This window comes from Taudactylus pleione, unplaced genomic scaffold, assembly GCF_031769625.1.
Source record: "Taudactylus pleione unplaced genomic scaffold, aTauple2 ptg000434l, whole genome shotgun sequence".
NCBI lineage: Eukaryota > Metazoa > Chordata > Amphibia > Anura > Myobatrachidae > Taudactylus > Taudactylus pleione.
This window is the reverse complement of record NW_028284836.1, coordinates 2,499,425-2,523,056: the sequence shown is the minus strand read 5'-3', so window position 1 is coordinate 2,523,056 and position 23,632 is coordinate 2,499,425. Positions and strand designations below refer to the sequence as shown.

Sequence of the window (23,632 nt, the reverse complement as noted above, 5' to 3'; positions counted from 1 at the left end):
GAGGAAAGTGGGGGTGGGGACAGGGACATGTCCGTTTTAGAATGTAAGATTGTGTGACCAGGCTCTTCCCTTCTCTGGCTCCCTTGCCTCCCCTCCCCTGCCCTCTTCTGGTTCTTGCCCTCCTATTTAGGGTCACTAACTCAGACAATAAGTATTCACACTATCTATGACCACACTTCTGTTCATATGTAAGTTTGTTGCTAAGCTTTTTGCATCTTTGCTTTGTACGGAAATTTGTGGAACTTTCTAAAATAATGATGATAACATTAGAGGAGAGAGAAGCGGGAGGTGTGGTCAGACTCGTTATTGATGAAGATGGGAGTGGGAGATATTATTGGAGGCCATAATTAGGGAACTCCACATTTACACCAATAATAATAATCGCACCCTGGATGCCTGTGTATAGGATATTGGTCGTCTTTGGTGACCAAGGCATCTGATTGGATGGTTCCCGCAGCTTGGCCAGTCAGCATCACCGACAACCAGTCTATGAAGAAGGTTGGTCTCCATCCTACATTAATGCTTGTAGAAGCTGCGGCCGGACCACTTGGGTTCCAAACATCGCAGTCATACTTGTTGAGAGTTTGATGATTTAATGTTTTATTTGCCCGGAATTCTCATATAAATATTTAGCAATTAGTCCACCAGTCAGTGCCATGGACGGACGGCTCCATGTTCTATACAAAGAGTGGATTGTGTGATGGCAGCCTGGCGTGGTTACAGAACAGCGCTAGACACATATACTCCTCTATTTGCTAAACAAATACAGTCGGTTCCTCGCTCAAACACTATAATTGGTTCAGAAATTTCTCATTTCTTTTTTAATTAGAAAACAGATTAAAATTCTGTTGTGGCCTTTTCTCGCAGCTGTATATCATTTCATTGTTTAATTAAGTGCTTTTCTTCCCTAACTTAACAATTCGCCTCGCTCAGTATGGGCGTGACGGCGCAGTGGTGACTTCAGCCGCTCGTCTGTTTGCAGTGGCAGAGCCTTGGTGCATTAGATGTGTCATAATTAATAGATTGTAATTACCAGACTTTAAATAATTCGCACAGGCAGTCAAACGGTTTTCTATGTACTGAAATGCAGAGTGAAACGCGTCTAATTGTATTGCAGTGTCAGAGGTAGAAGCGAAAGCTTAAATCTGCGTAAGTGCTGTGTGTGTGCGCGTCTATAGCCTTTAGTCTGGTGTATTACGATCGCTCTCCTCTCCTTTTGGAACTTTTGCATAGATCCGCACGAGTAATGTTTTATATTTGCTTCTTACACTCGGACATGTTCGCTACTAAATTCAAAATGGCATCGTCCCCCCAAAAGTCTTTTGAGATGTAGGCTTAGGTCTAGGAACTGAAGCGATAATAATTATAAGTGTTTTGCGTCAACCGCCGGTAAAAGTTGGTTTTTGTTTTCCGATGCGCTTGTCATCCATGTTCTGCACTGCGCGTTACGTAATCCAAGATGACCTCAGATCCTGACAGGAATGGTCTCTTGTAGGGACTCCGTCTTCAGCGCACCATCATTTATAGAGACGGCTTTATATATATATATATATATTAGATGGCGATATAATAATCAAACGTTATCCTGGAGTAACTGCTATATTGCATGGGTGTGTAGCATGCCCTGCCACAGTTTTGCTATAAGTGCGTGCTAAAACTGCGGCATGGTATCCCAGGATATGTAGTTCCACAACAGCTGGAGCGATGCGTGTTGAATACTCCTGCTATACTAGTATAGGGGTAAATCTATTGCTAGTTATTATAGCTGGGTACACACGATACGAGATATTGGCCAAACTTGTCATATATCGCAAGATTGCCGGCTCGTTCCAGTGTGTACCCAGCTTTCATTTTAGATTACATTTTGTGTCTTCTAAATAACTTTAAACAGATTGTTTTAATTGTCAAGGTAAGAAAACATACTTAATTCCCCAATCTTAGTTAAAGCAGTACAAAGCTAGTTACTAAGGGGGAAATGTATCAAGCCTGCTAAAGAGTGGACAAGTATAGAAGCTTCCCATAGGTCGAAGCTGATTGGTTGCTATCATTTTATAGAATGTACTTGATAAATGCTAGCTGGTATCTGATTGGTTGCTATCATTTTATAGAATGTACTTGATAAATGCTAGCTGGTATCTGATTGGTTGCTATGGTAAACTTCTCCACTTGTACACTGTAAGATTTATGGGTACAGGTATAACATTTACAGGTGTTTAGTGACATTTTGTTGATCATCAAGGCAAAGCATGACACTTTCAAACCCGCCGTCTGATGGGCCTAACTTGGCCCTGTGTTTTTGATCTGAGAAACATTATATCGATGCACAGAACAACTATTCAGCTGATGTTCCATAACACTGGCCCCATAGGACACGTGTGCATGGTCACTCCTTCTCTCCTAGCACCGGAGGTAGCTGTCGCCCGCTCTGATCTCTGCCCAGACTGCAATACGCCACAACTAAGGTGCTGCGCCAAGCAGACAAGTCTGTGGCTAGTTTGACCACTCGCAACGATTGGCCGCAATGGTCAGATGTGATCTTACGATGGGCCGAGCCGCACTAATGGATGACAACGTGGCCCGGAAGTCCCTCACACACCCCAGAGTGGCCATTGTCCGATAGCGTTTGTTTTCTATTATGAACTACTAAATGGGCTTAAAGCAAAGACCAGCATCTGGCAGCTTTTATTGTATGTTTACCAATTTGACCCAAATGGGTGAAATCTGTATTACCTTACCGATATGCCTGGTATTTGCCGGTATGCAGTCAGATGGAGGGTGGGCCTAGCGGTCTCATGTTCAGGTTCCTAACGACTTACTTTGTGGAAGCCAGTGTGTTAACTTTTGCCTTCTACACAATTCTGAGCGTATACTTTGACGTATCATACAGCAATATCCTGTAACGACGCCAGTGTATGATGTGAGCCTATACAACGGAACTCAAAGCGGCACTACCGCCTACGGTAAGATCTTCCATCCCTTCCCCGGAGGGCCGGTTCCTGTGCTCTGTATTTAGATGACCCATGGGCTTAATGACCAACTTGCTCCAGCAAGTTGGTCATTATTTCATCCAATAGGTGCTTCTTCTGCAGTTCTCAAAATTTTTTTGAAACACTGTATTTGTCCCAGGTTCTAGGATTTCCTGTTTTAGCTGGTGGTTGGTGTTAAGTATGGTCCCAGCGGGGTGGTTGTTTTTTGGGGGGTTTTTTAAGGGGAAGTCGTCCTCTCAGGTTGGGTACAGGATACTGGCGCTCGGGGTCCCCGGTGGTCAGATTCCGACCTCTGTCCGTGTCCTAACCCTCCCTCCTGGCTGCCTAAAACTAACCCCCCTCCCACCCCCCCTCCTCCGTAGTGCCTAAACCTACAACTACATTGTAGTGATCTTTGCATCCAGCTATTACCCTAGTATCACAGTATATAATGGTTATATGCTGTATGTATATCCAGGCTGGGCTATAGGATAATAATTTGCCTGGCCTGCGTCTAGGCTGTCTCAGGTCTTCTAAGGTCAGTCGCACTTCTGGTTTTATTTTAGGAAATTGGCAAGAAAGTTATTTACCGCACCGTATAGAGTTGAGATACAGTGGCAGCAATTTCTGGTTTGGAAGGATTAAGTGCATCCCAAAGTCGTCATTTTGGTGCATTCATCAGCTATATGTCCTATATACTTTACCAGGTGTGACTTTGTCAGGAGAATTTGCAATAACAAAATATAGAGGTTTTCAGGAACTTGACAGAACTGGAGATACTGTAAAGGTACGTAGTCAGGAAGCCAGCGGTTGAAATGCCGACTGCCGGCTTTCTGACACTCAAATCCCAGCATGGGACTAATGACAGGCGTCGAAATCCTGATGCCTATCATTATCCACCCACCGAAATCCCATCGCCCGGCATACCGAACGAAGGTAAGCCGGGCGTCGGGACCTCATAGCCGCGGTAGTGGGGTGGTTAGGTTTAGGGACTTCTCGGGGGTCCTAGGGTTAGGCACCCACCATGAGGGTTAGGGTTAGGCTAGTGGAAGGGAGGGTTAGGGTTAGGCACCCCCAAGGGGAGGTTAGGGTTAGGGGCTCACGTCCGGCAGTCATACATACCGGTTCCTACTGTAAAGACTTTTTCATGGTATAAGCAATATTTTTCTTACACTATTCTCTGGGTGTTGGGGGATGACAAAAATCAGAAGCCACATTCAACCTTTTATGGCTCATTACACAAAACAGGAATGGTTTATTAATGTGATTTATGAATGCGATTCTAGGTGGGCACGGGCTGGACCTGTGCACTGATTTGGGTAGGGACAGGCTGGCACGTGTAACCGTCAGAACCTTAAAAAACATTTGCCCAGCTTGTAAAATTTATTGTCTAATTTGGTAACCCTTCAATTGTGGCCATAACGCCGAAGCCTCACGCAAACTGCGAAACTTACACCAGCGCAATGCTAGATATGATTTTAGTATTTACTATGTAGAGTTGATCCAGTACCAGTTCCGCTGCATACTCCTGACCCTGGGTCATTTGCTGCAGTTATATCACAGCGTGTAAGTGCGGCATTCCAAATATTCATCTTAATATAAATATGTGCTTCAGGCTCATTCATTTTCTCAGCGATTTCACTCAAGGCACATTAAACAGACAGCGGAGAGCCGTAATGTGTGTAGATTAGATTAGGTGTAATTGCAGTTGCTGTGTGGTATTAGTAGAAAGACGGACAGTATTCCTCGGTAATGGAGGCGTTCGCCGTACCCCGTTGCCTGAGAAATGATGATGTGCATTAGGCAATCAGTAGCCCGTCTGTCTGCTGTGCACATCGGGGCGGTAGGTTTCTGTTTTGGGGGTTTGTGCGTATCAGGAGGTGTTTTGTGATGGATCCGATTTGTTACATCATTTTTCTGGGTGGAATCTGCAAATTTAGTTTATAATAACTGTGGTGTGAAGGAGGGCACAGCGGCCGGGTCTCTTGGATGAATAAAACATAAGTTTACTTTTACATTTAGAGATTGAATTGCATATCATTTTGCACCACTGTCCCTACATAGTAAGGGGTGTGGAATATGTTGACAGTTATTATGTGAAATGTTGACGTGTCGGGCCAGCAGTGACCTACGGGCTCCTGACGGCTGTAGCGGCTCCAACTGCTTCTTCTGTGTCCCGACAGGCAAGTCGCTGTCACTGGTGTCCCGTTGGCTATACAGTACCTGCCCTAACCCCTAATCACTATACCTAACCCTCCCTCTAGTGCAGTGTTTCCCAACCTCTGTCCTCAAGGCACACTAAAGGGTAAATTTACTAAAGGTCGATTTGGCATTTTGAGTGATTTGAGGTGCGATTTTTCATTCGATTTGTATTCGATTTTGCTTTTGGATATTTACTAAAGACCAAATCGAATGTAAAATCGGACGTAAAATCGACCATCGGAAAAACATTGGTACTTTTACATAGCCAAACACACACAACCCTTATTTACTATCATTCGTTTTGAAATCGACCTCAAAATCGGACTTGAAATCGAACTTCAAATCCCCAATAGAATAGACCTGCTTCATGCTTTCTATTTGGGCATGAGCAGGTCGCATTGACACAGATACATGCAGACATCAGTGAGATGCCTGCATGTATCTGACCGAATAAAGTAATTAAACAGTTAAACTTAAGAAAAAAAATTGACGTGAGGTACCCCCCCAAATCAGAACCAGCCCCGGACTGCTGAAACCCAGGTCTGGTTGACTAAGTACAGGGAAAAAATGAGGTAGGGTCTCCCTGTACTCAGTACAACCAGCACTGGGCTATGGTTCTGGATTTACAGGGAAAAATTTGCGTAGGGTCTCCTTGTAAATCAAAGAACCAGCAATGGACCCTTTCTAACGGGGGACTGATGCCACAGCAAGGGGAGCCCTATCACTGGGCCCCCAGCCGCAGCATCAGCCCTGACCGCTAGTCAGCCCAGGCCAGGGATCCCTCTCCAGGACACCCCTAGCCTAGGCTGATAGCCGGGGCTATCCCTGCCACCCCTGGGCGGTGGATGGTAGGTTGATTGTGTGAGTGATGTGCAAAAATAAAAGTAAAAAAAAACCACAAGTACCAGCATGCGGGGCATTAAGGGCCCACTGGGACCTGTAGTTCACCTGTACAGAAATGTTGAAAGAAACACAAACACCTTACACAGTATAAGTTTAATACATACATACACACTCACACATACTCACCTATATTACCTCGAGTGGTCCCCTTGTCCAGTAGTCATCCATGGGTTAAAATAAGAAAACAAAAAACCCGACCATCGCACTAAGGAATTATCATTCTAACCAGAATGATTATTCCTTCCCAAATGAAGCGCACAGACGCAGCTTCCTCCTTTTGAAGCTCCGTGTCTGTGCGTTCATTGACTGAGAGAGATCAGGCCCCGCCTCTCAGCCGATGAACGGCTCCTCCATTATACTCAATGGTGGGAGCCGCAGGGTAACTAAAGTTTATCGCACTGTGTATGGCCAGCTATAGCCACATCCACATAAAATTAGGGATGTGCAGGCTCGGATAGGTTCGAGTTTGCACGTGGAGTTCGGATTTTTCCCTCCAAAAAAACGGAACTCAGAACGAGGCAAAACGTCATCTTACATGGACGAACATCATCATTCCTGGACAAAAGACCAGGAATGATGATGTTCGTCCATGTAAGATGACGTTTTGCCTCGTTCTGAGTTCCGTTTTTTTGGAGGGAAAAATCCGAACTCCACGTGCAAACTCGAACCTATCCGAGCCTGCACATCCCTACATAAAATACACAGACACAAGCCACATCCACCTAAAATACACAGAAACAAGCCACATCCACCTAAAATACACAAAAACAAGCCACATCCACATAAAATACACAGAAACAAGCCACATCCACCTAAAATACACAGAAACAAGCCACATCCACCTAAAATACACAAAAACAAGCCACATCCACCTTAAAATACACAGAAACAAGCCACATCCACCTAAAATACACAGAAACAAGCCACATCCACCTAAAATACACAGAAACAAGCCACATCCACCTAAAATACACAGAAACAAGCCACATCCACCTAAAATACACAGAAACAAGCCACATCCACCTAAAATACACAAAAACAAGCCACATTTACATAAAATACACACAAACAAGCCACATTTACATAAAATACACAGAAACAAGCCACATCCACAGAAAATACACAGAAACAAGCCACATCCACAGAAAATACACAGAAACAAGCCACATCCACAGAAAATACACAGAAATAAGCCACATCCACAGAAAATACACAGAAACAAGCCACATCCACAGAAAATACACAGAAACAAGCCACATCCACAGGAAATACACAGAAACAAGCCACATCCACAGGAAATACACAGAAACAAGCCACATCCACAGGAAATATACAAACAAGCCACATCCACATAAAATACACAAACAAGCCACATCCACCTAAAATACACAGAAACAAGCCACATCCACAGAAAATACACAGAAACAAGCCACATCCTCATAAAATACATTGAGAAAGCCAGTGCCCATTATGCTGTGCCCCCTGTAGCTGTGGCCCTTATGCAATGCCCCCTGTAGCTGTGCCCATTAAGCATTGCCCCAGTAGTTGTGGCCCTTAGGCAGTGCCCTATGTATTTGTGCCCCCTGTAGTTTGGGCCCTTTTGCAGTGCTCCTTCTATTGGTGTCACCTAAAGTAGTGCCCCCTGCATTTTTGCCCCCATAAGTAGTGCCCCCTGCATTTTTGCCCCCATAAGTAGTGCCCCCTGCATTTTTGCCCCCATAAGTAGTGCCCCCTGCATTTTTGCCCCCATAAGTAGTGCCCCCTGTATTTGTACCCCCAAAAGTAGTGCCCCTTAAGCAGTGCCCCCCCAGCCCAGTACTTACCTGACCACGTAGGCTCCCGCTACCGTAGCCTCGCTCTGACTGGATCTAACTAGATCCAGCAGGCGCGCAGAGCAGGGCCCTCACATCGCGGGTGACGACATGACGTCACCTGTGCAATGCATCACTGTGAACACTGGCCTCTGAAGCAATTTCTTTAGTCTCTGTTCCCTTCGGAGACCAGTGATCCCAGTTCCAGTGGGAATATTTGTCCATTCACATCAGTCCCTGCCCCAGTGGAGCTTACACTCTATATTCCCTATCACATGCTCATACACATACACACACAAGGGATAATTTGTGTTGGGGGCCAATTAACCTGCCAGTATATTTTTGCAGTATGGGAGGAAACCGGAGTACTTGGAGGAAACCCACGCAAGCACAGGGAGAATATACAAACTTCGCACAGGTAGGGCCGTGGTGGGAACTATCTGTGCTGCCCTGAACCTAAATCCTTCCCCTAGTGACTACCCCTCCCATCCCGCGGTGTAACCTAATGTCCACATTCTGACAGTGCTGCCATGTGACAGTCTCCTTGTCACACATATAACACCTTTAGTATATCCTTCCCCTAGTGACTAAAGGTGCCCACACACATACCGATCTGCACACGATCCCACGATGTGTGCGATTTCCCCTGAACTCTCCCCCGGCAGCTCCCCCGGCAGCTCCCCGGCAGCTCCCCCGGCAGCTCCCCCGGCAGCTCCCCGGCAGCTCCCCCGGCAGCTCCCCGGCAGCTCCCCGGCAGCTCCTACACACGATTTGGAGTAAAAAGCATAAGATCTATCGCGCATCTTAACTTTTTTTTTTTTTTTCCCACTGCATTTTGTCCCAGATTGTCAGATCTGCCCTACTGCACGGCAGACCTGACGATGCGATGTGCGACCAGCAGGGACGCGCATCGCATCGTGAGTTAGGACTCACGATTTCCTCACGATTTGGCCATATTTTACACGATCTGTCGTCACGATTCGTCGGAATTGGCCAGATCGTGTAAAATATCGCTGTGTGTGTGGGCACCTTAACCCTCCCATCCCGCAGTGTAACCTTAATGTCCACAATCTGACAGTGTTTCCATTTAAACAAAAAAATAAAAACTAAAAAAAAAATGGCAGCTGCTCAATCAATCTGCAGTACTAATCGGGTGCATGAAAGGGAGGGGTCACACTAAGTAGAAAAAGGAGGAGGGTTCAACCCCCTATTGTTCCTCAGCACACTGAATAGTACTTGCAACAATATATGAAGACTATATGGTGATAGAAATCAGAGATATTAGTTGCATGCATTTGCAAATACATGGGAAGCTGCTGGGCCACGTCACGGCTTCTCTGTCACTAGCAGTCCCTAACACTAAGGGGTTCACGTCCGGGGCGCAGTGCACCCCGAAAAACGTCCAGCCCTGGACCCCCCCAGGGCATCACACGAGTGCTGCCGTGTGACAGTCGCCTTGTCACACATAGTAATACCTTTAGGATATCCTTCCCGATGATGGGCAGCTCAATCCTAAACACTGACCATATTTGGTTTTTATATTTTGCATATAGTTATAAAGAGACAAAGTGCACGGTAATGTGCAGGTGGTATATAATTACATGGTAATAATGAGACCTTTTATATTCAAAAATGAGAATCTAGACTATTTCAGTACATCCTGTGACGGACATGTCTGCCGCAAGCATCCGTTACACAGCCCACGGGAAGCCGTGCCAGCTGCTGATTACCTAATTGTGCCCTCCTAGGCCTAGTGGTACCCGCGCCTCCACATGTAATAACATCACACATCTAATCCCTGCACATTCTGCCATATTTCAATGCAGATTCTTAATAGTCAATTTTTTATTTATCCCCTGCACAATGCACAGTCACTCTGGGAGAATCAGGTGGTAGTTCATGGATTGAAAATGTCACATTTCCAACTTACAAAATGACAACTTCAGCAGCCACAATAAATGTATCCTTCTAAAGAATTTCTGGAAGCACGATGTATATTTTGGCCTTGCCGTGTGTGTGTGTGCAGCGTCTGGCACAGGGACAGTCACTCCACCATAATGGCAAAACGGTGATTTCATCAGGGCTTACTATATCCTGCTCACAGATAAAATAAATATATTCCAGCAGCAAAACAATGATTATGGGTTACCGTGTAATGTCTGCAGCCTGCGCAGTGCCTGCTGAACGCACGGTAACTGGCAGGAATGGGAATTTCCGCATGTTAAACTCGCTCCTAAAAGATTGTTGTGGAGTTTTCTTTTCCGCCTAATAACATGGTGGTAAACGGTTTCCGCCTAATAAAATGGTGGTAAACGGTCCTCCCGTCTGGCCCCGCCCCCATCTCACCTTTATGGCCGCAGTCTCCGAGCCTCTGTCATCATTTCCATACATCACTTGCAGGCAAAGTGGGCAGGGTAAAGTGTCCGATGACACAAGTGAGTTTGCGGGCGTATACTGCGCATGTGCCGTAAAGAGAAATTGGCGACACTGAATCAGACGTATAGACGGAGAGCACTAGTGCGGATGGATTGAATAGCCCGCTGGGCATTGACCATGTGGACGCACGGAGCTTTTCCTCTTAGTGTCATTGATGTGTAAGCCAGCTTCCATAGCGTGCAGCGGGAAACTGGGCGCCTGTTTCAGATGGATCTTTTGCTCCCAGCGTGACGCGGCGGCGTGCCCAGACACTAATAATGACAACTGCAGGCAGCAATAGTCTTCATTCTAGCACCCTGTACTTGTTGCAACCCTTCCAGTTCCTCTTTCCTGCCTGGGGTGTCGCTCTGCTCTGGTGATTCTAGCACACTTAGCAAATGTTAAAAAAAAAACCTGCTAAAATGCAGACCAGGGTGTGCTAGAAGCACCAGAGAGCGACACCTCAGACAGGAAAGTGGAACTGCACGGGCTGTGAACAATCGGTAAAACGGCAGGCGGGACGGCATTCCACATGCAGACGCACGGACGTTCGGGGTATGGATTGCCAGCGGTTCGGGATGCCACTGGTAAGAATACTGACACCCATCGGTAAGTATGCCAGCACTAACCCGGCTTTCCCTGGCGTGCCAGGACTTACAGCACTAGGCTTGCTCCCATGATTCAGCTGGTATATAACGAGGGAGCATTGAAGTACATGGTCTTATATATGTTCCCTGGGTGTGCGCTCTCCATGATTTTCCCGGAGTCTCATATTTTGGATATGATAAATACATCAGTATGACCAGTCCCTCCCGGGGCTTACGCCATTGTTACTACGATGTCCTGTCCCGTTATGTCTGGCTATCTGCCCCGCTCTCCATCACGCGTCCTGCACGTCCGTATGGGCGACCTGCTCCTCCGCCACCTCCAGCTGCCAGCGCTGTGTTCCTGGTTATGGCCAATGCGTTGTATGCGTTGTCTGCATTGCAAGGTATAATTCGCATGCAATGCCTGCACATGAGCGACGTCTGTATTCGCAGTGCAGCACGAAGCGTGGAGGTCAGGGGTCATCAGCCTCGTAGTACTTTGGTTTTCCCGAGTCCCCGGTATGGCTGTGCGCAGGCGCCGAGAGCCTGTAACGTCAGGCCTTCTCTTTGTTTCCTCTCCTTCCTATTTACCAACACGTATCTGCGGCTAACCCCCCCCCCCCCTCCCCCACCCCCTCCCCCCACCCCCAATCCTCCTTGTTTTATGTCTCTGCTTTTATGTCTGAGGTAAAGATTTATGTCTCCCCTCAGTAATGAAACTTTCCACATGCCATATGGCACTCGCACACCTTATTCTGCTTGCCTAGAATTACCCTCATCCATCCCGGTGTTATGACACTTCTGATCAGATATGACACTCATTAGAAGCAATGCCAGGCAGCCAGCTACTTTATGACATCTCACTTCGCTAGTCTGGCCCCTGGCTGTGCGATCTCCTCCGTCTCCTTCCTGTTCTGTTAACCCTTCCGCCGCCGCCACCGCAGTATCATCCGCTTCCTCGGTTCCGGCCTTCAGTAGGGTTAGCAGGAGATCGGTCACCTATGTAGCGCTTGGGACGAGACTGTCCACAATATATGTTCAAAGGTCAAAGCAAAAAGCTCGGCTCCTGTATCAAGTTGTTTACAGAAACAGAGTTCCTACGAAAGGGACCCCCCGCCTTCAGATGGTTCGCTTGTATGCGATCTGCTGGCGCTTTCACTGAATACGTTAAGACGGCGTTCCCTACAGGGTTGGTCAGCAGTGTGTATACATTATTAGGTGGAGAATCTCCGTCTCATTATCCTGGGACAGAACACAGAGCTGGTGTCCGAATACAACTTAGGGCCTGATTCAGACCTGCTCGCGAGCGCACAGCGCTCACAAGCAGGTCGATGTTCCCCCACTGTTCATACGCCGCCTCCGGCGTGCGCATATGCGAGGCCCAGCGAGCGCTCCGGGGCTCACTACAAGACGGGGCGGCTGTCGATGTTTGACAGCTCGCCCCGTTTTGTAGGCGGGGAGGGGGGGCTGGCTGCACGTTTGTGGGCGGCCCTACTGACATCACTCATGTCAGTAGTGGACTTCCTGCTCTATTAGAGCAGGAAGTTCACTCCGGCTTGCGGGAGCGGAGACCCTCCCACAGGCTCTTGACGCAAGTCCGATGGTCGTGATCATCACGACCATCGCCAGGCCGCTCGCACTAGCTGTGGGTGGTCACACACAGCTTTGCGAGCGGCCTGGAGTCCGAAACAAACAAACAAAAAAAACGCCCTGTTTCAGAGCGAGCGCACGCAAACAGCATACACCTCTGAATCAGGCCCTTAATCCATTGCGGAGAGCAAAGCAGAGGTACCCTGGATCCATGTGACTTGGCCGCGACAAGCAGCTAATTTGCTCAAAATATGCGTCTTCGCGCGCACAAAAAAAAAAATAGGAAGCAGCAAAACTACTTGGCTATACTGCCCCGATCAGTCTGACTCTGTATACTAGGCGCTACCATGCAGCGGCCACAGGTTTAACTCACGCCAAGGTCTGTTGTGCTTCATCTGCGAATTTGTACGTGTTTGTAAAACGAATTACTGTGTGATAAAAGGTGTAGCACAGCGCTTCAGTACACTCAGTGGTTTTCACTGCGTCTGTGCTGCGAATAGGATGTAAGTTGTACATAAATAACATTGCTAGACTACGCACAGTGCGTCTCAAGGCTTATGGCGCATTGAGGCTTGGTGTACGAGGACACTTCTGGAAGTTTAAGTTTGATGAATGTAACATGTTAATCAGTAATTTGCAATTAGAAATCCCTGCCGTTCAGGTGCTTCTGCTTCACATGAGACGTTTATGCAAGTACAGCAATGGCCAAAAGTTTTGAGAATGACACAAGTGTTGGTTTTCACAAAGTCTGCAGCTTCAGTGTTTTTAGACCTTTTTGTCAGATGTTACTATGGTACGAAATGCTCATAATTTTACGTCAGCATAAGTGTCAAAGGCTTTTATTGACAATTACATGAAGTTTGAACAAAGAGTCAATATTTGCACTGTTGACCCTTCTTTTTCAAGACCTCTGCAGTTCGCCATGGCATACTGTCACTCAACTCCTGGGTCACATACTCACTGATGGCCGCCCATTCTTACCTAATCAATGCTTGGAGTGTGTCAGAATTTATGGGTTTTTGTTTGTCCATCCGCCTCTTGAGGATTGACCACAAGTTCTCAATGGGAGTAAGGTCTGGGGAGTTTCCTGGCCATGGACCCAAAATGTCGATGGTTTTTTCCCCGAGCCACTTAGTTATCACTTTTGCCTTATGCCAAGGTGCTCCATCATGCTGGAAAAGGCATTGTTCTCCCAACCATCCAAGAACAGTTTGGTGATGAAGTTGCTCTTGGAGGATGTTTTGGTACCATTCTTTATTCATGGCTGTGATCTTAGGCAAAATTGTGAGTGAGCCCACATCCTTGACTGAAAAGCAACTCCATACATGAATGTTCTCAGGATGCTTTACTGTTGGCATGACACAGGACTGATGGTAGCGCTCACCTTTCCTTCTCTGGACAAGCCGTTTTCCAGATGCCCCAAACAATTCGAAAGGGGATTCATCAGAGAAAATAACTTTACCCTAGTCCTCAGCCATCCAATTCCTGTACCTTTTGCTGAATATCAGTCTGTCCCTGATGTTTTTCCTGGAGAGAAGTGGCTTCTTTGCTGCCCTTCTTGGCACCAGGCCATCCTCCAAAAGTCTTCACCTCACTGTGCGTGAAGATGCACTCACACCTGCCTGCTGCCATTCCTGAGCAAGCTCTGCACTGGTGATGCCCCGATTCCGCAGCTGATTCAACTTTAGGAGACGGTCCTGGTGCTTGTTGGACATTCTTAGGGGCCCTGAAGCCTTCTTCACAACTATTGAACCTCTCTCCTTGAAGTTCTTGATGATCTGATATATGGTTGGTTTAGGTGCAATCTTACTAGCAGCAATATCCTTGCCTGTGAAGACCTTTTTGTGCAAAGCAATGACTGCACGTGTTTCCTTGCAGGTAAATATGGTTAACAGAGGGAGAGCAATGATTTCAAGCTCCACCCTCCTTTTTAAAGCTTCCAGTCTGTTATTCTAACTCAGTCATCATGACAGAGTGATCTCCAGCCTTGTCCTCATCAACACTCTCACCTGTGCTAATGAGAGAATCACTGACATGTCAGCTGGTCCTTTTGTGGCAGGGCTTAAATGCAGTGGAAATGTTTTTGGGATTAAATTCATTGTCATGGCAAAGAGGGACTTTGCAATTAATTGCAATTCATCAGATCACTCTTCATGACATTCTGGAATATATACAAATTGCCATCATAAAAACTGAAGCTGCAGACTTTGTGAAAACCAATACTTGTGTCATTCTCAAAACTTTTGGCCATTACTGTAGAGGAATAAAATCATTTGAAAAGTGCTTCCAGGACAACTTAGGCCACTGTGTATGTGAAAACAATGAAAGTCCGGCACTCAACAAATACGTACAATATATATTATTTATTGCAGAGCACAGTCATTAAAAAAATAAAAATAAAATTGCAATATGAGCTGAAAAAGCATTCTCTGGCCGGGACAGGTCTATAGGCTGAATGGTTCTGTTTCGTGCATCCCAGAGTTCCCAGTCTTTAAATGTTAGCAGACCCAATGTAAAAATAAATTCAGGGCAGGTTCGCTGAAGTACGTGAAACACCAGCTGATGGGAGAAGTCGGGTAAAGTAATAGGACTGCGGAGAGGACGCCTGAGCGCGTAAAAGGGCGAGGAGCCGACTATATGTTACAGGGCTTTACCATGCAATCGTGAAAGCTGTGTACAGCGGTATTATTATTTATATTTCTTATGTATGTATCGTGACAGGAGGGATAGCGGCGTCATTAAAGAAGAAATCAAAGCTTTCCTGGCGAATCGTAGGATATCTCAAGCAGTGGTAGCACAAGTAACAGGTGAGCATTACTGCACAGGCAGCAGGTGAGAGGTCACTGCACAAGTAACAGGTGAGCATTAATGCACAGGCAGCAGGTGAGAGGTCACTGCACAGGCAGCAGGTGAGAGGTCACTGCACAAGTAACAGGTGAGCATTAATGCACAGGCAGCAGGTGAGAGGTCACTGCACAGGCAGCAGGTGAGAGGTCACTGCACAGGTAGCAGGTGAGAGGTCACTGCACAGGCAGGTGAGAGGTCACTGCACAGGTAGCAGGTGAGCATTAATGCACAGGTAGCGGGTGAGAGGTTACTGCACAAGTAACAGGTGAGCATTACTGCACAGGCAGCAGGTGAGAGGTCACTGCACAGGCAGCAGGTGAGAGGTCACTGCACAGGCAGCAGGTGAGAGGTCACTGCACAGGTAGCGGGTGAGAGGTCACTGCACAGGCAGCAGGTGAGAGGTCACTGCACAGGCAGCAGGTGAGAGGTCACTGCACAGGCAGCAGGTGAGCGGTCACTGCACAAGTAACAGGTGAGCATTACTGCACAGGCAGCAGGTGAGAGGTCACTGCACAGGTAGCGGGTGAGAGGTTACTGCACAGGCAGCAGGTGAGAGGTCACTGCACAGGCAGCAGGTGAGAGGTCACTGCACAGGCAGCAGGTGAGAGGTCACTGCACAGGCAGCAGGTGAGAGGTCACTGCACAGGCAGCAGGTGAGAGGTCACTGCACAGGCAGCGGCTGAGGGGTCACTGCACAGGCAGCGGCTGAGGGGTCACTGCAGAGGGAGCGGCTGAGGGGTCACTGCAGAGGGAGCGGCTGAGGGGTCACTGCAGAGGGAGCGGCTGAGGGGTCACTGCAGAGGGAGCGGCTGAGGGGTCACTGCAGAGGGAGCGGCTGAGGGGTCACTGCAGAGGTAGCGGGCGAGGGGTGGCTGCACTGGTAGCGGGCGAGGGGTGGCTGCACTGGTAGCGGGTGAGGATGGCAAGTGTAGGTTAGTGAGTGTCTGTACATATGTGACTGGACATTGCACTTTTATCCTGCACACATTCCTATAGTAACGTATGACCGTGATTAAGGGGCCTATTGAAACCTACTGTACATTCATGTTTCTTGAGTTGGTGTTTATTTCATTTTAGTAAAATGTATCACTGGGTGGATGTATGAGCTGCACTGTATGCAGAGGAGCATTTTGTGTTTATATTTAATTAAAAGTTTTTATTTTCAGATGAATGTAGGTAGGAGTGGTTTTAGGAAGAATCCGAGTATGTATGTGTGTATGGCAGACGAGGGGCACATAAGAGCATGGACCTGGGAGTGCCTGACAGCTTTCCCGTGGAGTGCCTGGCAGTTTTGGGGTGCAGGAGAGCTTGTGCCTGGCAGATGTAGGGTGCAGGAGAGCTTGCACCTGGCTGCTGTGGGGTGCAGGAGAGCCTGACCTTGGAGTGCCTGGCAGCTGTCGGGTGCTTGCCCCAGGAGTGCCTGGCAGCTGTCGGGTGCTTGCCCCAGGTGTGCCTGGCAGCTGTCGGGTGCTTGCCCCAGGTGTGCCTGGCAGCTGTCGGTTGCTTGCCCCAGGTGTGCCTGGCAGCTGTCGGGTGCTTGCCCCAGGTGTACCTGGCAGCTGTCGGGTGCTTGCCCCAGGTGTGCCTGGCAGGTGTCGGGTGCTTGCCCCAGGTGTGCCTGGCAGGTGTCGGGTGCTTGCCCCAGGTGTGCCTGGCAGGTGTCGGGTGCTTGCCCCAGGTGTGCCTGGCAGGTGTCGGGTGCTTGCCCCAGGTGTGCCTGGCAGCTGTCGGGTGCTTGCCCCAGGTGTGCCTGGCAGGTGTCGGGTGCTTGCCCCAGGTGTGCCTGGCAGGTGTCGGGTGCTTGCCCCAGGTGTGCCTGGCAGGTGTACTTGTTGATACCGTTCCTGGTCATCAGATCTTCCCTCTGTCCTGCAGGTATCAGTCAGAGCCGGATCTCTCACTGGCTGCTCCAGCAAGGATCTGACTTAAGTGAGCAGAAGAAAAGAGCCTTTTACCGATGGTACCAGTTGGAGAAGACAAGTCCAGGTAACCTACTGTATGGAACCATTCCCCCATGCGGTGTGTGACCAGCACTAAATTTGTATCCTATTCCTGTAGCTATTTTAAAACCCCCATGGCCCAGATCAGTGGCACCTCTACGGTCAGACGATGTTGGCGAGCAGTCCGCCACTCGCCGTATTAGTCCTATAGTTGTTGGCTTTGCACGTTGTCTGTGCCTGAAGCCTCCCGTTACTATTTATGTACAGACGCAATTTGGGGAACAATCGCAAACTGACAAGGGAACTGGTGCTGTAACCATAGCAACCAATAAGATCATCGCTGTAGTCTGTCTGCGAAAATCAAGAATATAACTTTTTTTTTATTTCTTTTAACCATTTTTACTATACTTTTCCCTGTCTCATATTTGTGTTGGTAATGGGCTGCCCAATATGCTGGAACTGGTAATGGGTGAAATAAAGAATACTGGGTACTTCTCAGGGAGAATAGAGGCACTCGCCCCTAGGTGGTCTTCCCCTTGAATTAGTTTGCAAAACATTGAGCACAGCATGTCTGTGTTACTGTATATCCATGGGCTACTAATACAAAGCACATACGGGGAGAGATTTATCAAGTCTTGGAGAGAGAACGTACCAACCAATCGGCTTCTAGCTGTCATTTTCCAGGCTGTGCTAGAAAAATGACAGAATATGATTGGTTGGTAACTTCTCTCTCCACTTAACTCTCTCCAAGATTTGATACATCGCCCCCAGAGTCCTGCCACAATGATACAGCAGAGTAACTAGCATAGGTTAGCAGAGAAAAATGTACGAGCCAATAAATTAAGTTTATTCGAACATGAAGACTGTGGAAAACACACGCACACACGTGACACTGGTCCCTCGCCTAATACACGCAGATCTGCAAGTGTAAGTGTTTCTATTACTCTGCGTTTTACTTTTCTCTGCCAGATTCCTCCGTATATTGTACATGAAGGTAACGATTTGTTTTCTAGCCCAATTGTTAGCGCTGAATTTAAATATTTAGAGAGGTTTAAGGTAAAGTGAGGTTTAGGACAGTAAGTGCAGGACTCTGGGAAGTTTAATTCCGGGCGATAATCTGGATATAGGGAGAGGATTTATTTATCAGGGATCAGAGGCTGCACAAGGGTTACACAATTACCTGACTATATAACGATAAATAAATGGTGAGGACACTGCGCTCCCCTTCTCGGAAGCTCCCTCAGCACATCTGACTTCATGCCGTACTTCTGGGGTTATACAAATCACATTTCTAGCCAATTAGGCATCTGATGCTCTGCAGTGCACATAATCACATTGCAGGGAGCGCCGAGACATCTGTATTCACCTGATCATGGGGGATCTGCAATATCACCGCCGTGCTGCCACCGTCTTCTGCAGCCGCAAATATGCGTTGGGTACACACACAATTTTGATGGAAAATATTGTTAATGGTAACAAAAAAGGAATAACAGCAAAGCAAGTTAATGTTTTGGAAAAGGCATATATTACTGATCCAAACTATTATACAAACTGGTTTATATTTGCACATGTGTTCTACTTCCTGTGACTTTCCTGAGGGATTTAAACATCACTTAAAACATAACTGTACATAAATGAGTCTACATTTCACTAGCGATCATTCCTCATTATACTCTGTGCTGCTGGGGACCCTGCTCCTTCTATATTACTCTGCCTGTGGCTTCCCTGCTGCCTCCACCCCCCTCCTCACATCATGTCACTGCCCCTGTCACATGCAGCCCTGTCCTCACTAACACATCACTCATCTCCTCCTGATATACTCTGTGCTGCTGGGGACCTTGCTCCTCCCACTATATAACTCTGTGACTTCCTGCTGCCTCCATTCCCCTCCTCCCATCCTGTCACTGCCCCTGTCACATGCAGCCCTGTCCTCACTAACACATCACTCATCTCCTGCTACACTCTGTGCTGCTGGGGACCCTGCTCAGTCTGTGGCTTCCTGCTGCTCCCTTCCCCTCCTCACATCCTGTCACTGCCCCTGTCACATGCAGCCCAGTCGTCACTAACACATCACTCATCTCCTGATATACTCTGTGCTGCTGGGGACCCTGCTCAGTCTGTGGCTTCCTGCTGCTCCCTTCCCCTCCTCACATCCTGTCACTGCCCCTGTCACATGCAGCCCAGTCGTCACTAACACATCACTCATCTCCTGATATACTCTGTGCTGCTGGGGACCCTGCTCAGTCTGTGGCTTCCTGCTGCTCCCTTCCCCTCCTCACATCCTGTCACTGCCCCTGTCACATGTAGCCCAGTCGTCACTAACTTTGTATGGTTGATCCGCCCGTCCCCACTCAGGATTATCGAGGGTTTTGTCTGGTCACATGCCCGGGGGTTAAGCACTGACGCCCTGAGATCTTTCTATCTATTGTATAGAGCAGTGTGATGACTGTGTGTAACTTATCATCTCACCAGGGCACCTGAGTAGTAGTCACCTTCCCAAAGTCTAATGATATCATTCTGTAACTCATGCCCAATGCCCAAGATGACCCGGCCCTCACCAGCCGCAGCGTTGCATCTCCAGGCCGAGATATAACTTTGTACCTTTTTATTTCAGGCGCAACTCTAAGTATGAGACCAGCGCCTGTCCCCATAGATGACACCGAATGGAGACAAACCCCACCTCCTGTCACTGCTACCTCCGGCACATTCAGGTTACGACGTGGGAGCCGGTTCACCTGGAGAAAGGAGTGCCTGGCTGTTATGGAGAGGTAAGAGGCATATCATGTATACTTGCGTGTCCCATCCGGTGTCTCTCCTGGCTCTGGCGTGCCTCCTTCAGCAGTATGGATGCAAGACTTGTACCTGTCTGATAAGGCTTCCTGGGTAGACTAAAGGGTACACACTTATTGGGGGGTGAAAGCCCTTGGACCGTGCACTGCGTTCACCCTCTGATCCATAAGTATCTACCCTACCAGTGTGAGACTGGGGCATGTAGGGCACAATGGGGGAATGCAGTGGGAGGGGCGTTGTCAGGGGTGTGGCCAGCCAAGCATTAGGACAGGGGTCTGGTGGGACAGCTAAGTTTGATTGGCAGGAGGGTGAATCTTGGAGTAGCTTTCATAAAGACAAACCATGCCCCCATGTTCATCTATGGTCCTGCTCCTCCAGGTAACTGACCCTCTATTCAAGTAACAATGTCATTCAAGTGTATACTCTGGAACCTGACCCCAGGAAAAGGGAATGGGGACCCACAGGCAGTGGGGCCGACCAGGGATTTCCCCTGTGCCACTGTGGGATGGCCCAACCCTGTACCCTGCAGATGCATTCGCCCCCTGTTACCGTGAGGAGCACATTCTGTTTTTTATCGCCATCGTAGGACCTATCTTGGCCAGCAGGGCGTTGATGGAGTCACTGTAGGGATCTCCAGGGTTGGATACCACTGAGTAGCTGTGTAATAGTTTTATCCGCAGTTACTGGGATTAAATAACCATTCAGAAGTCTCCTCTGAGACCTTGATATGAGTAGAAGCTCATCAGATAGCCTCCTGCAATCACAGCTACTGTCATGGGCTGGTCCTGCCGGACTTGCTGGACTATGGTCATCTACTCTTTCATTGCTTTACAGTCTCCTGTCCCGCAGTTTGCACTCAGACTCTGACTGCATTGAAGTACAAGGCTCCCGTCAATGTTTTTTTTTTCTTTTCTGATAGGTTTAGCTCACTGTCATCTCCTATTGATTGTTTCTGTTCCAAAAGCCTCAGAAGCTGGATTTCGGCATTGCGCCTGCGATGGAAGGGGGCCAAGTGTCTGGTGTAATAATATTATACCTTGATCTTAGTTACTGGATCCAATTTTGCTGTGCATACACTGCAGCTGATATGTAGATAACTCATTCCTGACACAGCCCACGTGCCCCGGATAGCTTTCAGTCAGACAGATGCGTCTCAGACCTCATACTTGTCTACCCTCTGGTATTGTATTTCCCAATCTCCCCAACTCCCCTCTGTTTCACTGATGACCCGAAGGCAGGGTTACGGATGAGATCTGTATCTGTGCTGGTTTTGGAAGATGGTGTACACCCCTCAATATGGAGTTATTATTGTAGTCTAGCTGCATTACAGCTGATACAGCGGACCTACACCGATGCCATGCTCCTGTACACGCCCGCTGACACTCACCTGATGCCCGCTGATACTCGCACAGTAATGTGCCAGCTTCACGAGAGCCTGGAGCTGAGGCCACAATTTATGCAGCGCTAAAAAGCGCTTTTAATCGCCATCTACAGTATGCGACCTTTGTGAGCATTACAGGAAAAACGCCGCCCAGTAAATCAGTAAATATCTTATATATAAAATTCATTGGTCTGTTTGTCTGTCTGTCCGGGTATGCATTCAGACACCCCTGCTGCGATTAGGGTGAAACCAACGCAAGGTGGTCCAGTTGAATCCTGGCCAGGTTTTAGGGGGGTTAGGGTCCTGGTCAGACCTCCCGTTGGTGTATGCTGGGCAGAACTTTGACCCGGGGAGCCTGTTCCGGGCCTTCCACTGGATGGATTTAAACGAAAACTTCACAGAGGGGTGACAATTGGTCTGGGATGGTTGGGGTCCCGGTCGGACCTCACGGTGTACTTCACCGGGCAGAACTCTGACCCAAGGATCCTGTTCTGGGCATTCCACTGGATGGATTTGGACGACAACACATAATAAAACTTAATAACTTGGAAGATTTAAACCTGCGCAACGCCAGGTCCTTCAGCTAGTTTAAAATAATAATTATAGCCTGTTCCATACGAAGTACAGTGATTTCTCTTCCTAAGGTTCTCTTCCCTTTTGGCATAGAATAAAATAGCTGCTAATTATGTCAAATTATATTTTTTAAGCGTCCACACCAGTAACGATGGTAATTTTTATTTTATGGCCAGTGTTACAGCTAAAAAAACAACAAAAAAATATTTAATGTAATGAATTTTTTGCACCACAAAAAAAAACAATTCCCTCTTCTCCCTTTTCCTTATTGTTATGAACTTGCTTATACCAGCTCTGTACAGTGATTGAGTTTTCGGTATTGATCTAAGCCGCCCCCATGTTACCATCAGGTCATTTCAGTTACCTTACAGATTTGTACATTCTTATAGATTGACTTTTAGTTTTAGGCCACGCTGACTCCATTTACCTGTTGTTATTGTGGCTTCTGATTGGACAGCATCTTTTCCATCCAATCAGGAGTCACACTGGGTCACGCCTCCCACCCTGCTGTATGCGTCACTTGTCATTGGATACTAACCTCCTTTTCCTCACCCCAAAATGATCTAATTCCCTCCCCAGTAATTAGAAACGGCTTTGGTTACATTTGATCAGAATTGTCAGCGCCTGTATAGATCTATGCCCCCCCCCCCCTGTCCCCGCTCACCAATGTGTGCTGCGTTATATCCTGTAGAGCCGTTCTCTTATCTGACTGGGAAAAGTCTCTGCATGGTGTGATCGCTGCCTCTGTAGATGAAATAACAGCAGATAATTGTGAACACTTGAATTTTTCAGCTATTTTAATGAGAACCAGTATCCCGACGAGGCCAAGCGAGAGGAGATCGCCAACGCATGCAACGCGGTTATACAGAAGCCAGGTGAGTGTGACGCAGCGTGTTCTCTACGGCAGGCTGTGTATTATGGGTCTGATTTATTGCGGATCGCTATTGCGGCTGAGATTATGCACCGTGTTCTGCTGCAAAAATATGCTAATGATTGCTATCGCAATGGCGTCGCAAAGCCAGCATAGAGACGCCCACTACCGCGATCACACATCCTTAATACCTTGCGGTCCTGCCTATAAATCGGGGACATCGAGTAACATCGGCCCCTCACACGCAATTACTACAGGTCTGACCTTACTCAGAAATCGCTAAGCTCGTGGCACGCAGTGAGTACACAAGCTGCGTATGCCGTCGCAGTGGCTAATTTATGCACGCCCATGTAACGGCGTTCAAGCGGAGACAGGCAGGCCTGCGTTTCCCTGACCACTCCCCCGTCACCACCCCCCAACGCTGCGAAGCCCTTTTAGTTTCCCGGTTGCTATTTACAGAGAGTGAAGTGAAGGTTAAAATTGTCTTAAAGTTTTTTAAGTTGACTTTTTGTGGCTGAGATGAGACTGTTGCCGGTATTATAAAGCACATTACTACTTGTTTGTTTCAATTAGCGCCGCGTTACTAGGCACTGCACAGCAAATGTCCGTGTACCCCGCGGATCGCAGGCGCTAATGTCACCGGTCACGGCTTCCGTAACACGGCGCTTACAGCCACCTGTCACACCGCTGAGAATGCCGTAGAGAGAGATTGTGTTTGTCATCTCTACATATTCAGCAAAGACCTTGAAGTGTTAT

The 23,632-nt window shown here is 47.8% G+C and overlaps 1 protein-coding gene across 4 annotated transcripts in view; it reads left to right on the top strand.

The window, feature by feature from the left end:
• Positions 1–23,632, top strand: part of HMBOX1 (homeobox containing 1) — a 112,201-nt gene that overhangs the window by 64,434 nt on the left and 24,135 nt on the right. For all 4 annotated transcript variants that reach the window (XM_088447553.1, XM_088447552.1, XM_088447551.1 and 1 more), the window contains exons 4-7: positions 15,196–15,281; positions 17,197–17,307; positions 19,876–20,029; positions 22,798–22,880. In XM_088447553.1, the coding sequence (XP_088303679.1) occupies positions 15,196–15,281; positions 17,197–17,307; positions 19,876–20,029; positions 22,798–22,880 (434 nt within the window). The remainder of the gene's footprint in view (positions 1–15,195; positions 15,282–17,196; positions 17,308–19,875; positions 20,030–22,797; positions 22,881–23,632) is intronic.